The sequence below is a fragment of the Orcinus orca genome, chromosome 20 (genome assembly GCF_937001465.1).
Source record: "Orcinus orca chromosome 20, mOrcOrc1.1, whole genome shotgun sequence".
In the NCBI taxonomy this organism is placed as follows: Eukaryota; Metazoa; Chordata; class Mammalia; order Artiodactyla; family Delphinidae; genus Orcinus; species Orcinus orca.
The window spans coordinates 57784271-57798778 of NC_064578.1; the positions used below are offsets into that span (position 1 = coordinate 57784271).

The 14508-nt window shown below is 45.3% G+C and overlaps 1 protein-coding gene across 8 annotated transcripts in view; it reads right to left on the minus strand.

Annotated features, from left to right (window-relative positions):
- LOC101284368 (zinc finger protein 211-like) overlaps positions 1-14508 on the minus strand; it is a 274839-nt gene that overhangs the window by 18072 nt on the left and 242259 nt on the right. For 6 of the 8 annotated variants that reach the window (XM_049703232.1, XM_049703233.1, XM_049703235.1 and 3 more), the window contains exon 4: positions 10554-12955. In XM_049703232.1, the coding sequence (XP_049559189.1) occupies positions 11562-12955 (1394 nt within the window). In that variant the 3' untranslated portion in view covers positions 10554-11561. Of the gene's footprint in view, positions 1-4702; positions 5227-7058; positions 8419-10553; positions 12956-14508 lie in introns of those variants that run through there. The other 2 variants (XM_049703237.1, XR_007474244.1) reach the window with 2 other exon arrangements.

The window sequence follows — 14508 nt, forward strand, 5'->3', positions numbered from 1 at the left end:
GAGGATAGGGGTGGGTGTGAGGGCCTTACCCAGCATTCATACAACAGCAAAGTTCTCGAGCATGACATCAAGGTACAGGTGTATCTGAACCTCATCAAGAAGACACCATTCCTCCCAGGAGAAGTACACGGCCACATCCTCAAAGGTCACACTGCCCTGGTATAAGAGGGACAAATGAAACCATGAACGGTCTCACCCCTGAAAACCCACAATCCATCTTCCCACACATTTCCCCTACTGCCCAAAAAGATGGAGCCATTTGAGACCTGGGGTAGAAAACCTCCCTCCTCTGATCTGAATCTCCCAATACCTCCAGAACACACAGGCAGTCATTTGAAGCCGAAATCCTGCTTTTCTGTGCTGTTTATTCCCACCAGAAAATAAAGGAGACCTGCACTTACCTAAACCAACTCAACTCACCTCAAAGTACTTCCACATACTGGTGTGGGTTCTGGAGTAACCTTCCATACTCCCTCCATAGAACGTCTGGACCTGCACTCAGTACCCAGAGCATGAGGTTCTCCAAGGTCCCCCAACCAAAAAGCTAGTAGAATGGCAGGTGAAGAGCCCTAAGACACCTAAAATACAGAGAATGTGTTCGTGGGGGTCAAAACAAGTGAGGGATTGGGACAACCTCCATTAACCAAAACTGCTTCTGCAGCCCTGGGAATCTCTGGGAACAAGCAGGCCATAGAAGAAAGTGACCATGGTGGTACTCCAGGGGATCAGAGCTTCCATGGCCCCATGGCGGAACCAGAGCCAGGTAATCTCGGGCTGACTGGCTAATCTCCCCTCTCTGCCTCCGTCCCCAGTGCTGCCGTTTATCAGTTGTGACCTTGGAAATTCCACAACTTCCCTCTGCCTCAAAGTCCTCATCGCCCACCTAGAGTCTTTTCTTCCACTGAACAGGCTTCGGAGAATTTTTAAAAGCCTAACTCAGATTGTGTCCTTCCTTTGCTCAAAACTCTCCACCGCTCCGAGAGCCCTAAGAAGAAAGGTACAACCTCTCAGCTACCACTGCAGATGCAGCGTGGCCTCAAACTTGATTCCTCGCAGAAACAAGACGGAATACACGTCTCCGGAATGTTCCTGCTTCGGTTGCATCTCCAAGCCTCACTCACACCGCATACACTGGTGGTCAGAAATAGATAAAACACCCCTGAAGCCCTCACTGTCCTGGACCAGACGTGACCAGGCGCCGCTCACTCGGGGCGTTTGTATTTCTGTGGGGAAACGGGCAGGCGAGAACCCGGAGACCGCAGCGTTTACCTGAGGTGGGTCCCTCAGTGCAGGAGCAGCCATCGGAGCCTTTGCGCGGAGCGGAGCGTCGACAGTCCAGCGACCGGGTCGGAGTCGGCACGGTTACTCCCCGCAAGCGGCGTCGTCGTCCCCGTCCCTAAGACCCGTCCCTGTGTAGTGCGCACAAACCCTCCACTTCCGCCTCCTGGGCCCTTCACCTTGTTCCCAACTTCGCACAGCGGAGATATAGAACAGGTCTACAGTCTCAACAACAATCAAAATCTCCTTACGAAGACACCGGAAGTCCTCCTCCCTGATGTTTCCCTCCCGGAAATGCTCCTTTTCTAGATTTTCATTGGATGAACGTTCCCTTAGCGCAAGTTCTTCTGTGTAATGTAGTTCCGTGGCCTGAAGCAGTGGCGCCCCACACTGGAAGCACCAGGAAAAAAGCCAAACAGCACCGAGCGGAGCGCTGGGAAATCAGCTGGGGTGGGGGGCGAGGAAGCGGCTCCATCCCTCTTAAGGTCTGGGTGGGGATACATGAGGAAAAGGGGCGGTATACTTCAGAGCATTTATTTAATCTCAGACTCCTTGAAGCCAAACCACGTCGACATCCAGTGGTAACTAGAAGTAAATAAACATCCTATTGCTCTTGAAATGCGTGCACCCTGAAGTGCTAGAGTCATTTTGTAAGCTATGATCAGGGACAAGAAAAAAGACAGGACCCTGACTGGGAATCTGGAAAGGAGATATTGGGCTGGCCTGATGCAGCTAAACAAGAGGGAAAGCACAGCTTTTGGTCCCCCCAGCAAAGGCTCTCCTGGCTGCATAGTCAGTGATTGTTCCCAAGTCACTGAGAAACACTGACGGATGATCAGGCCACCCCAAATGGCTGTATTCTTGCTCTATGTACATCCCTGCCCCACCAGTCTGATTCACCTGCACCCTACTCACATGGCTGACCTTCCCTGTTAATCATAAGGCTTATTCAGTCAATGCCTACCTTCTTGCCCTAGCCACAGGTAGTGATTTTTCTAATCTTTAGATCATAACTTCTTCACATTGATAGTTTATCAAAGGGGCTGAGTACTGTTCTCCTGTGATGGTTTCCCTGAGAACTGATGAGCTAACCTCACGTCAATTCCCTCTAAATCAGGTAAACTCCTTCTGCCCCCCAGTAAAAAAGAACTGCAGTCACATTCTGCCTCCTGTCTGCAGACAATGGTAGGAGTGTGTCTCCAGGACCTTGCTCTGGATAAGTAAGATCCCCTATCCATTAAACCATTGATGTCTCTGTCCTTGTCTCTGGGCTCTTTCTTTGGTCTTCAGGCTGGGCAATTATTCATATATTATCCTGCCTCTGGGACAAGACCCCTTACTCTCTCCCAGCTGACCAGTGTCTCCAGCTTCCACCACTCCCGCCCTGCTGTGGCACCGCTCCACAGGAAGAAGGCAGAGCCAGTGTGGTTTCTCTGCATGTATGGTGGAGTGGGTGAGCTGTGGCCAAACAGCTACCGTCAGAGGTGTGGGCTGCTTCTCATGTACCGGTGGAGCAAGTTCCCACAATGGCCACCGCAGCCCCACCTGGGCTCTGCCCTGGGACTAGGTTGCCTCTTCATCCATAAATGGAGTCTTTCCCTGGTCTTGACTGCCCCAGATCCAGCGACATGTTGGGGCATGGAGTTAGTGGAGCCAGAGCATTTCTTCTGCTCTGGCCGGGGTGTGTGGTGAACCTGCTCACTGGAAACTGGCAGCTGCTGAAGCAGATCTCTCTCTGCCCGGTCCCAGGACCAGGTGGGAGCATGCATACTCCTTCCAAACAGAGTCCAGGATCCTCCAACCTTTCTCTCTGTCCCACTCGTCCTCCAACAAGTCAGGAGGCTTGCCTCTGCCATATAGAACCTAGGAATTGGTCACCCAGTCTGTGGCTCGATCAGCTCACTGCCCTGGGTGGGTGTCTGCCACCTGTGATCTCCCTTCTCCTCTGAGTCCCACATCTCTAGACCCCAGTGCTTTTCTTCCCTTCCTGCCGGATTACGTGTGTGTATGATGCTTACAGCCTTGGTTGTACAGGAGTCCTTCTGCCAGTTTCCATTTAGTTTTCAGTGAAGATTGTTCCACTGTAGATGTATTTTTGATGTGTTCATGTGGAGAAGTGAGCTCATGTCCTCTTACACTGCCACCTTGATTTCCTCTCAGCTGGTCCATAACGAACAAAAAGAACCAAATGAGAAATGAACCTATATTGTTTGGAGGACAAAAGGTCACTTCCTTCAACACCAGAGACTGACAAAGCCTCTCTACTTGCCTAAGCTTTAGTCGGAATCCTCTGAGCGTTCTTTCCCACAGATCTTTGTCTTTGACCCATCCTTGCAGGGCCTGCTTAGCCAAGTTTTATCAAGAAATCTGCAAAGCCCGCTTAGTAAGAATAACTCCCTCAGTGATATCTGATCAAACACCCATTTCCTATCCTCGATATCTGACCTCTACGGCAAGATTTTTAAGTTGGTTTACCAAGAACACCCCTTACCCTGTTTTCTGTTAGTAATTTTCCATCCACTGACTCATTCACTCTACTCCTTGGCTCAAATCCTCAGCTGTCTTAAAGTTGAACTCAATATTTCACCTATATTGTCAGAATCTTGACACATCCAAAATATTGATAGTTCTGAATAAAGAATTCCTTACCATTTTAACAAGTGTCAGAATAAATTTTTCCCATAACACTGTTAAATCCATTTCAGTCAAACATAAACCTACTCTGTAGACAAGGACAGAGTATTGGGAGGGTCCTTACACACCACCAAAAAGGGCACCTAGGGAGCCACCTGGGCACTGAGGGACTTGGATCTCACATGTACCCTCCACAATCCTCTCAATCCATAGGAGGTATTGATAATATCCCCATTTCATACCTGAAGTAATGAAAGGGCTGAGAGGGGACTTCCTCAAAGTCACAACCCCAGAGGGGACTCAGTCAGAATTCACAAAGAGGTCTTTAGACTCTGCAGCCTCTGCTCCTTGCTGTGGCTGCTCAAAGGGAACAAATGCTGTGAAGGGGATTTGAAAGTCCCATTTCCTACCCAAGGAACTGTGGGAGAGGACCCAGGGAGTTCAGATGGAGCAGGAATCAAAAAGGTCACAGAGGGCACTGGGGTTGTAGTTTAGATGGTAACAGGGTGGGAGGATGTAGGGGCATTTATCTTGCAGCAAATGGACCATTTCTTGAGAGGAAAGTGTGGCCCACATAGAGGGTATCTTCTGTTCTGCTTGTGAACCCCCAGCAATGGACTAGGAATTGGGATTCAATGTTAGGTCACCTGGTTCAGGTCACAAGCAGTCTGGTCACTGTAGTCCTCTTTCACTCCCCAAGTAGGTTTGGGGACTCAAAGAACACCTTGCCCAACCTGACACCCTCTGTACCCTTCTCCCCAAGAGCCCCTCTCATTCCCTCTACCCCATGCTAATGGACAGGACTATCTTTTCACTGGGAACAAACATTGATGGCTTTCCTGTGAATGACCCCACTTATCTACCCAACCTGCCCAGTGCTTGGAATGTATTATTATTTTTCCTATTTGTGAAAGGAGGGGTCTGCAGTTCAGAAAGTTTGAGGGACTTCCAGAATGGCATTCAGCTGCCATCCCTTTGATGAGAGTGCATCCTCTACACTGAACAGGTGCACTGGCTTCTCTTCTGCACCTCCCTGCACAGAATACATCAGCTGTGTCCCGACCATGAACTACCCACAGCTCACGTCTGCATCCACACCAGGGCCTCCAGCTCCACCTCCCCCAGTGTACATCTCCCTGCAAACACCTTTCCTTTTGTGAAGTTGTTCACAGGGACAGCAGCATGAACACAACAAACCACACAGGGTCTTCAGCATCGCCCCAAATATGACACGTACCTCCACCATAAGACATATGCAGTGATTTGTTTCCAAGGTCGTGTCCATGTTCTTCATGAACCCACTTCACAATGTGCCTGGGTACAAATTGTCCTGGTAAGTATTTCGAACCCTGTGAGGGTCCCTGAAGGACAAAGAATGTCCACTGCAGCACTCTCCCTGTAAACAAGGCTCTTCCTCCTAACCCCCTCACCCATCTCCTTACAGCTCCTCCTACCCACCAGAAAAACATAAATCACCGAATGATTGCTGATCAGCAAGAACGTGCCCACAACTCCGCAGGACTCACCCTTGACAAACATTCATCCAAATGCCAAGGGCTGAATGCAGGCTGACACCTCACATAAACCATGTAAAACCCCACCCCAAGTCCTTTGCTTGATAAAGCTGCTCACAGGTGTCAATCTCCCGCTTGTAACAAGGTGATGACCCAGTCCCTGAACTGAACACTATCAGTGCATCATCAAACTTGCAGTGATGTGGGAGAGGCTATACTTTCTAAGCCAGTCTGCACCCACCTCATCACATGGATCCACGAGAACTGTGTGATTGTGTGTGGCCCACACGCCAGAATGTTGAGCATCCCTATAACACGCCTGTCCCACAATCTACCTGGAGTGTTTGTGTGGCCACCCCTGCCATGCTGGGTCAGCACCTCCCATTTTATTTTCCCGAGGTTTCATTTCTGTCACACATCTTTTGTGCTGTGGTACATGAGCTTGTACGTCCAGGCTGCATTGAAGGGTGTTAGCATTCAAAATCTAACACACTGTGTCCCCAGTTGTGCTGATATGCAGTAATATTTAGAATACTTTCATGTGCAATAAAGTTACCAGAGTTATGTGAGGGCTCTTTTATTTTAGAAATACATGCTAAGAAATTATGTATTCAATGACATGATACCTGGAATTATAAATTTAAAAATCACGACATACATGATGTTACACAAGCATAAAAATGTGCATGATATGATAAATGATCTAACATAGGGGTAGGATCCAACAGTCATTCCGTTTGTATAAACACTTGAAAATAGTCATCACAAAAGTAGAATATATTCTTGCATCAGTAATTTTTTAAAAATATTTATTTATTTGGCTGCATAGGGTGTTAGTTGTGGCATGTAGGATTTTTCGTTTCTGCACCCGGGCTCCTCTGTAGTTGTGGCACGTGGGCTTAGTTGCCCCACGGCATATGGGGTCTTTGCTCCCTGACCAGTGATCCAACCCAGGTCCCCTGCATTGGAAGGCGGATTTTTAAACATTGGACCACTAGGAAAGTCCCTTGCAACAGCAATTTTAATGTTGAGGATGAATTAAAAATGGCAGGAGGAAACTGATTTCAGGGGTGTGCACAAGTATCAAAATGTCAAAATGTACATTTCAAATACTTGTAATTTATTCTAAGTCAATTATACACCCATGAAATGACTCATAAAACAAATATGCAAAAGCTGTCACTTTATAATCATTCTACTATGGTAACTACAATCTTAAAATTATTTGCTGCTGCTGAACCTGTAAGGTGGAAAAAGTATACAATGGTGGCCTACTGGCAATGCTTCCCAACTCCATGTTCGGTGACATTATGTTGGCAATTTGACATTGGCTATGGTGTGAAATTGGCAAACACTACAAAACCGGGCTTAATTTACTGTGTAATTGAATGTTTGGACTTAGGGCTGAAATAGCATATGTTAATGCAGATTTATCTCAAACATGTATAATGTATGTGGTCATTATGTCATGCATAGTAAAAAAAATTGAAGAAAACCTGAGAAACTATTCCCAATTACAATTACATTCAGAAAAAATTCACTCACATTATTGGTAAATGAGTGAAATCTCACAGATGTCTTTGTTGTTTCCCTGCTCTCCTATTTGTCAAAAAAAAGAGAAAATAGGCAAACCTCACAAAATAAAAGTAGGCAAAAAATAGGAATAGAAATTTAACCAGACAGGACACAACTAAGTCCTGGTTAGGACTTAGTTTGCATGATATGAAGATAAAATGCTAAGATGCCTAGATGTTTCAACCAACACCTGTAATATAATAGATACACTTTGAATGAGTTAATGTGAAAAATTATATGTAAATATAATTTCTATACATTTTGAAGTATGGATTTTTGGTTATACTTCAAATTTGTTTGCTAAAAATATTTTTAATAGCAATAAACATATGTGAAAATGAGGGCTGAACACTCCATTGTCTTCAAGAAAGAAGGGTGAAGTTGGAGAGCTGAAAGCAGAGGTGGTTTTTGATCTTTTGTTCACTCGCTGTTAATTGGGAAGAAGGACTTTATTATGGATCTCAAACTCTTCGTCTGTGAAGGAATTATCTTTCTGCTTCCTCCGTTCATGGGTATGAAGTGAGCATTAAATGCAATAATATATGTGAATGAATAAAGAGCATTTTTTGAGAAAAAAAAAGAAACTTCAACATCAAGAATCCTGAGGGATGGGGCTTCCCTGGTGGTGCAGTGGTTAAGAATCCACCTGCCAATGCAGGGACACGGGTCCGAGCCCTGGTCTGGGAAGATCCCACATGCAGCAGAGCAACTAAACCTGTGCACCACAACTACTGAGCCTGCACCCTACAGCCTGCGTGCCACAACTACTGAAGCCCACATGCCTATAGCCCGCACTCCACAACAAGAGAAGCCACCACAATAATAAGCCCGCACACTACAACAAAGAGTAGACCCTGCTCGCCGCAACTAGAGAAAGCCCGGGCACAGCAATGGAAGACCAACGCAGCCAAAAAATTAATTAATTAATTTTAAAAGAAAAAGTATCCTGAGAGAAATGCAATTAAAATCATAATGATTTCATAGTGCCATTTTACAGTCTTCATTGGAGATGTCTGCCTGCATTAAGACTCAGCTTTTAAGTTAGGTTGGTCAAGTGTGGGTCCCAAAGAAGGGTGGGCAAGTTCTTGCTGATTAACAATCATTGTTTCGTTGGTTTCCTAGTTTGAAATTGTCCGTGGTGGAAGTATTTGTATCAGGCGAACTGGAAAATACTACAAACCAGGACTTCAGTATATTATTCAAAGTCAAGATTTAAGAATATATGAATAGGGCTTCCCTGGTGGTGCAGTGGTTGGGAGTCCATCTGCTGATGCAGGAGACACAGGTTCATACCACGGTCTGGAAAGATCCCACATGCCGCAGAGTGGCTGGGCCCATGAGCCATGGCCGCTGAGCCTGCGCATCCGGAGCCTGTGCTCCACAATGGGAGAGGCCACAACAGTGAGAGGCCCGTATACTGCAGAAAAAAAAAAGAATATGTGAACAATGCAGATTAAATTTAAGGTATATACATGGTTTTTGTGGTAATTACATTGTATGTAGCACGCAAAAAATTGAGGATAAAAATAAGCTATTTATTTGTTAATGAAAAGAAAAATAGTCAAAAGATATGAACAGACATTTTACCAAGAAGATATACAAATGGAAAATAATGCAATTAAAACTACTGGTTGCTTAAATTCAAAATTTAAGGAAATTCAAAAGACCGACCATACCAGTATTGGCAAGAATGTGGAAGCGTTTTCATGCTCCTGGTGGGTATGTAAAAGCAAACAACAATTTCAGGTCACAGTTTGGCAGTTTCATAAGTTAACCATTCACCTATTCGATGAGTCAGGCATTACACCCTGAGTTACTAACACAAGGCAAGTGAAAATACATACATACATATAGAATTGCACACAAATGTTCTAGCACCTTTATTTACAATAGCCAAAACTGGAAATAACCCAAATAACCATAACCAGACAAATGGATAAACAAATACTATAAGTATAGGAAAGAAACTACTCAGCAATAAAAAAAATGAACTGCTTATATATGGATCACTGAAGAATCTCAAAATATTTATTAATCATGAATGAAACCAGGAAAAAAAAGTAAACATTTCATTAATAAAATCATATAAAATTCTAGAAAATACAAACTAATCTACTATAAATAAAAGTAAATGAATGGTGATCTGTGGGTGGGGGAGAGGAAGGACATTATAAAATGGCATGAGGTAAACTGGAGATGATAGACATGTTCATTATCATGATTATGATGAGACTTTGTGGTTCTATATCTAAAAATTTATACACTTCAAATAGATACAGTATATCACATGTCAACTATACCTGAATAAAAATTCACAAAATTGTTCAAAAGAAAAATCTAGATCTCTCACTTTTTTCAAAAACTCAGGTCTGGGGAATTTCCCTGGCAGGTCCAGTGGTTCACTGCCATGGCCTGGGTTCAATCCCTGGTCAGGGAACTAAGATCCCAAAAGCTGCATGGCACAGCCAAAAAACAAAAACTAACAAACAAACAAAAATCAGGCCTAGCAATCCTATATTACCTCACTTTTCTGATGACCTTGGAGAAACAGCCTTGCTTTAGTGGTAGCAACTACTGATGAGTAATAGATTCCTTCCCACCTGAGTTAACAGGAATGCTGGCTGGTCACAGAGCCACACTGTGGACTAAGGCAGTGGTCCCCAACCTTTTTGGCATCAGGGACCGGTTTCGTGGAAGACAATTTTTCAACATACAGGGGAGGGGGTGTGGGGGGTGTGGGGTGGGGTGTGATAGTTCAGGAGGTAACATGAGAAATGGGGAGCAGCAGATGAAGCTTCACTCGCTCGCCCGCCACTCAGCTCCTGATGTGCGACCCGCTTCCTAACAGGCTGCGAATCAGTGCCTGCTGGTCCAGGGCCAGTGGGTTAGGGAACCCTGGACTAAGGGATTTCCTTTCTCTGTTTCTCTGCCTCTGTAGCAATGGCCTTTAGGTGAACATCCCAGAGAGGCTATAGGAATCCAGAAAAACAATAGCTTATTTTCTTTCACAAGGACCTCAGCTACAAAAGATACACTTGCCTGGAGGTTGCGAGAATTTCTGGTCATCTGTGCCCACTGATACTGCACAGTCAGAGTCAATGGAGCATTTGTTGATGCAATTTTAGAAGGGGCACACTCCATCTACTCCACTGCACTCTCCTCCACTCCAGGGTTTCTTTACCAAGATGGTTTCCCCTGGCCCTAGTCTTACAGTGGCATTATCTAGTGAACTCTGGGGATCACGGCATGTGGTTCTTTTGCAGGATAACTGCTGAGCATTATGTGATATTTACTGTGAATAAGAAAAAAAATTTGTGTTGTTATCAGAAGCACTGAAGGCTGTCATAACTTCCTGGCTCCTCAGGGTGTTTTCTGAGTCCACAAAAAATCCTGATACCCAGTCCACAAATTAGGACCCTAAAACCCTGCAGTCTTTTCTAGGAGACCCTGGGCAACAATATATTTACCTTAGACCAAAACCAGAAAGATATATATATATATATATAGAGAGAGAGAGAGAGAGAGAGAGAGAGTGTGTGTGTGTGTGTGTGTGTGTGTGTGTGTGTGTGTGGTACACGGGCCTCTCACCACTGTGGCCTCTCCCATTGTGGAGCACAGGCTCCAGACACGCAGGCTCAGCGGCCATGGCTCACGGGCCTAGCTGCTCCGTGGCATGTGGGATCCTCCCGGACAAGGGCACGAACCCGAGTCACCTGCATCGGCAGGCGGACTGTCAACCACTGCACCACCAGGGAAGCCCAAGAGCTATATTCTTAATCATACTGACATGTGAGGCACACAAAGCATGGGACCCCCCTCCCACCATGAGAGCTGTGCAGTCCTTAATGCTGGTAGAGCCCAGTTGTTTTCAGATCACCTCACACAGTGAATGGAACTCCAACACCAAAGGTGGCTTAAACATTAATGCCTTTATTATTGCAAAATGCAGAGCAATAGGAGGCTTGCAATTCCCAGCTTTGTGACTCAGAGGCTGGGAAAATCCAAAAGAAATGTCACCATAAACAAACATGTCCCTGAAAATGCAGTCCTTCCTGGCAAGTCACAAATAGAACTCAGACTGGGTCCACTGGGCCCAAACTGGATCGGGTCCAGGCCCTACTTTGGAAATGGGAAGGGAATGAGGATCCCACAAGAGCTAAGACTACTCATTACTTACCCCGCAAACAGGAATGGGACAGAAGTCAACTTCCCTGAACATGTTGGGAGATAATTTTGCACATTGTGTGAACCTGCTGGGTAACACAGGTGAAATGAATTCTGTCATACTGGCAGTGACATAAAGCTAGAAAGAGCCTGGCAGGAAATAAAGTATAACACAGCTCCTTAAGGATTCCTACATAACACTCCCCACTGCAGATTTTTGGATGTATGGGCTTTAATTCAGGTAAATGGCTCCCTCACAACTTATCTCCTCCACTGTAATTACACTAGAAGAAAACTGCACATCCCAGCTATCTATGGCCCTTCACTAGTGTGAAGTCTCTCGTGTTGAATGAGGTTATATTTGCAGCTGAAAATTTTTTCCAACATTCACTGCACTCAGGACCTTTTTCCAGTGTGAACTCTCTGGTGCTGGATGAGGCTGGAACTTTGGCTAAAGGATTTTCCACAGTCCCCACACTCATACGGCCTTTCTCCTGTGTGGACTCTCAGGTGTTTAACGAGGTTAGATTTGCAGCTAAACGATTTCCCACATTCATTGCACTCAATAGGCCTTTCTCCAGTGTGAACTCTCCAGTGGTTCTTGAGGTTGGAACTATGGCTAAATGATTTTCCACAGTCCCCACACTCATAGGGCCTTTCTCCTGTGTGGACTTTCCGATGTGAACTAAAGCTGGAGCTTTGCTTAAAGGATTTCCCACATTTACTGCACTCATAAGGCCTTTCTCCAGTATGAAGTCTCCTGTGGTGAATGAGGCTGGAGCTTCGGCTAAAGGATTTCCCACATTCACCGCACTGATGAGGCCGTTCTCCAGTGTGAACTCTCCGGTGGTAAATGAGGCTAAAGTTTTGGCTAAAGGATTTCCCACATTCACTGCACTCATAAGGCCTTTCTCCAGTGTGAACTCTCTGATGTTGAATGAGGTTAGATCTTTGACTAAAAGACTTCCCACATTCCCTGCACTCATAAGGTTTTTCTCCTGTGTGAACTTTCCTATGGCTATTGAGGCTATAGCTCTGGCTAAAGGATTTCCCACATTCACTGCACTCATAAGGCCTTTCTCCAGTGTGAACTCTCTGATGTATAATGAAGCTGGAAAGGTAGGTAAAGAATTTTCCACATTCATGGCATTCGTAAGGCCTTTCTCCAGTGTGGACTTTCTGGTGCTGAATGAGGTTACATCTTCGGGTACAGGCTTTTCCACATTTGCTGCACTCATAAAGCCCTTCTCTAGTGAGGACTCCTTGGTCCTCAACAAGTGTGTCTGTGCAGTTGAGGGCTTTTTTGCCTTCTCCCCAGTTCTGATGCTTTTTTCCACTGTGAAAGACAGCCTCACACTCATTACTGTTGTTTGGCTTCTCCTCAGTGTGAATGACCTGTTGATGGAAAAATCCCATGCTGGCTAAGAAGTCCTTCGCAATCTCCATACAGATAATGGATTTCCCTGACAAGTGGGTTGTGCAACTCTTTACATACAAGTCTTGGTCTGCAGAACTTCTGATGGGTATCTTTCCAATGTGCTGCCCCTGGTACTGCTGAAGGTTGGCAGTGAAATAAAATTGTTTCCCATACGTGTATGGTTTCTGCCCAAGATGCATTCCCTGGTGCTCAGGCAAGTGCAAAATATCTCTCAAGATTGGGCCCCACATCTCAAAGGGCTGGGCCTTCTGGGGAGATGAAATTGCTTTAAGAGTCCTGATCTGTGACACTCCTTCTACAGAAATGCTCTGTTCAGGAGATGTTTCCTTATCTTCCACTTCATGCCAACAGCCTGAAAAAGTGATGGTGAAGTACACGTTAACCATATTGAGAGGGGGCAAAACAATCACAAATGTAAATTGATGCATCAAAGAATCAGTCCATGAAACTGTTTTCAGGAAAAGAAAGTTGGGGTCAGCTTGAGGAAGCAGCTGCTGTGCCCCACTGGTTCCCTAAGTTCACAGGATTGTGTGGGCCTCCCCAGGCACAGGACATGAGTAAAGGGTGTGGCCCAGGGAGAAAGGCATGTCCTACAGCTCATTCTTCTGCTAATGGCTTTTAGCAGGATTATATCTGCTGACAACATGGGATGCTGTGCAGAAGTCCAGTCCAGTCCCAGAAAAATCTGACTGGAACAAAGGTAAAAAATGCTTAAGGATAATTAGACACTTGCACACTTTAGGACACTACAAAGTGGGAATGCACTAAGGAGGGAACAGTGTGAGGAATAAGTGAGGTAAGCAGTCCAGAGAGGTGGGGAGTAGCTCTCAGCTGGAGTCAGAATAAAAATGACTAGTAGAAATGACAAGTCAGCAAAGTGTTAAGAATGGAGAAAGGAAAGTAGAAGTGAGGTGTGGCCACTAGCAATGGCACCAAAACACAATTAAACAGGACAGGTTCTTTGTATGATTTTGACGAAGCCCTGAAGTGATGTCCTCTCTCAAATGCCATTCATCTGTGTCAGGCCTGCTCTGAGCCCATCTTGTTGAGAATGGAGTCATGTCCATCCTGTGAAGCAGAGGACATTTTCTGTAGCCTCATCTGAGGATCTGCGTGAGACCAAGAGTACCCAATTCCTAAGGGAATGACAGGACAAGTCAGTAGCCAATACTGTCCCAGACAACTCAGCACACAATAGACCACCAGAAAGCTATTTAAATACTACAAAAAAGTTCCTAAGGACAGACAGAGGTAAGAGAGCAGAAAAGTAAGAACCAGCAATGTGTCTTCCCTTCTGGACAACTATACTGGTAGAATCAATCTGATGTAACCCCTCTGCAATGCTAAACTGCTTTAATTTTGATCACTTTCAGCTCTTAGCATGGTAATGGTTTTCATTCTCCAACTCCCCTAACTCTGAGCCCTGGGGCAGGCACCATGTACATGTTCCTGGAGAAGCTTCTAGGAGCCAGGTTGGGCAATAAGGCATCTGTCCTCCAAATATCAGAAATCTGTGCTCTTTTTGCTGCTTCTAATGATGGTAGTGCTACAGAGTTGGGCAGCCATTGTTGGAAACCACACTACCAATGTTGCAAAGGCCCTCCCCTCACTAGCTGAAGCAATTTCACAGGGGATTTAAAGGGCAGGCGTCTATTCCGTCCACCCCCCTCACATCATTTTTCTCTTAGTCCCATTTTGATAGGCAGAAATTCAAGGACTAAGGCACTCAAAATCAATCATATATGCAGGGGAATTTACAAAGTCATCATGCATATCTGGGTAAGAAAAAAATCTGAGTAGACCTTAACTTTATACCTCAGACTGATCTCCAGGTTAGAGACAACTTATAGCCATTAAACAAACAAACAGAAAGACAAACAAACAGATCCCAGCAAACCCTAGGAA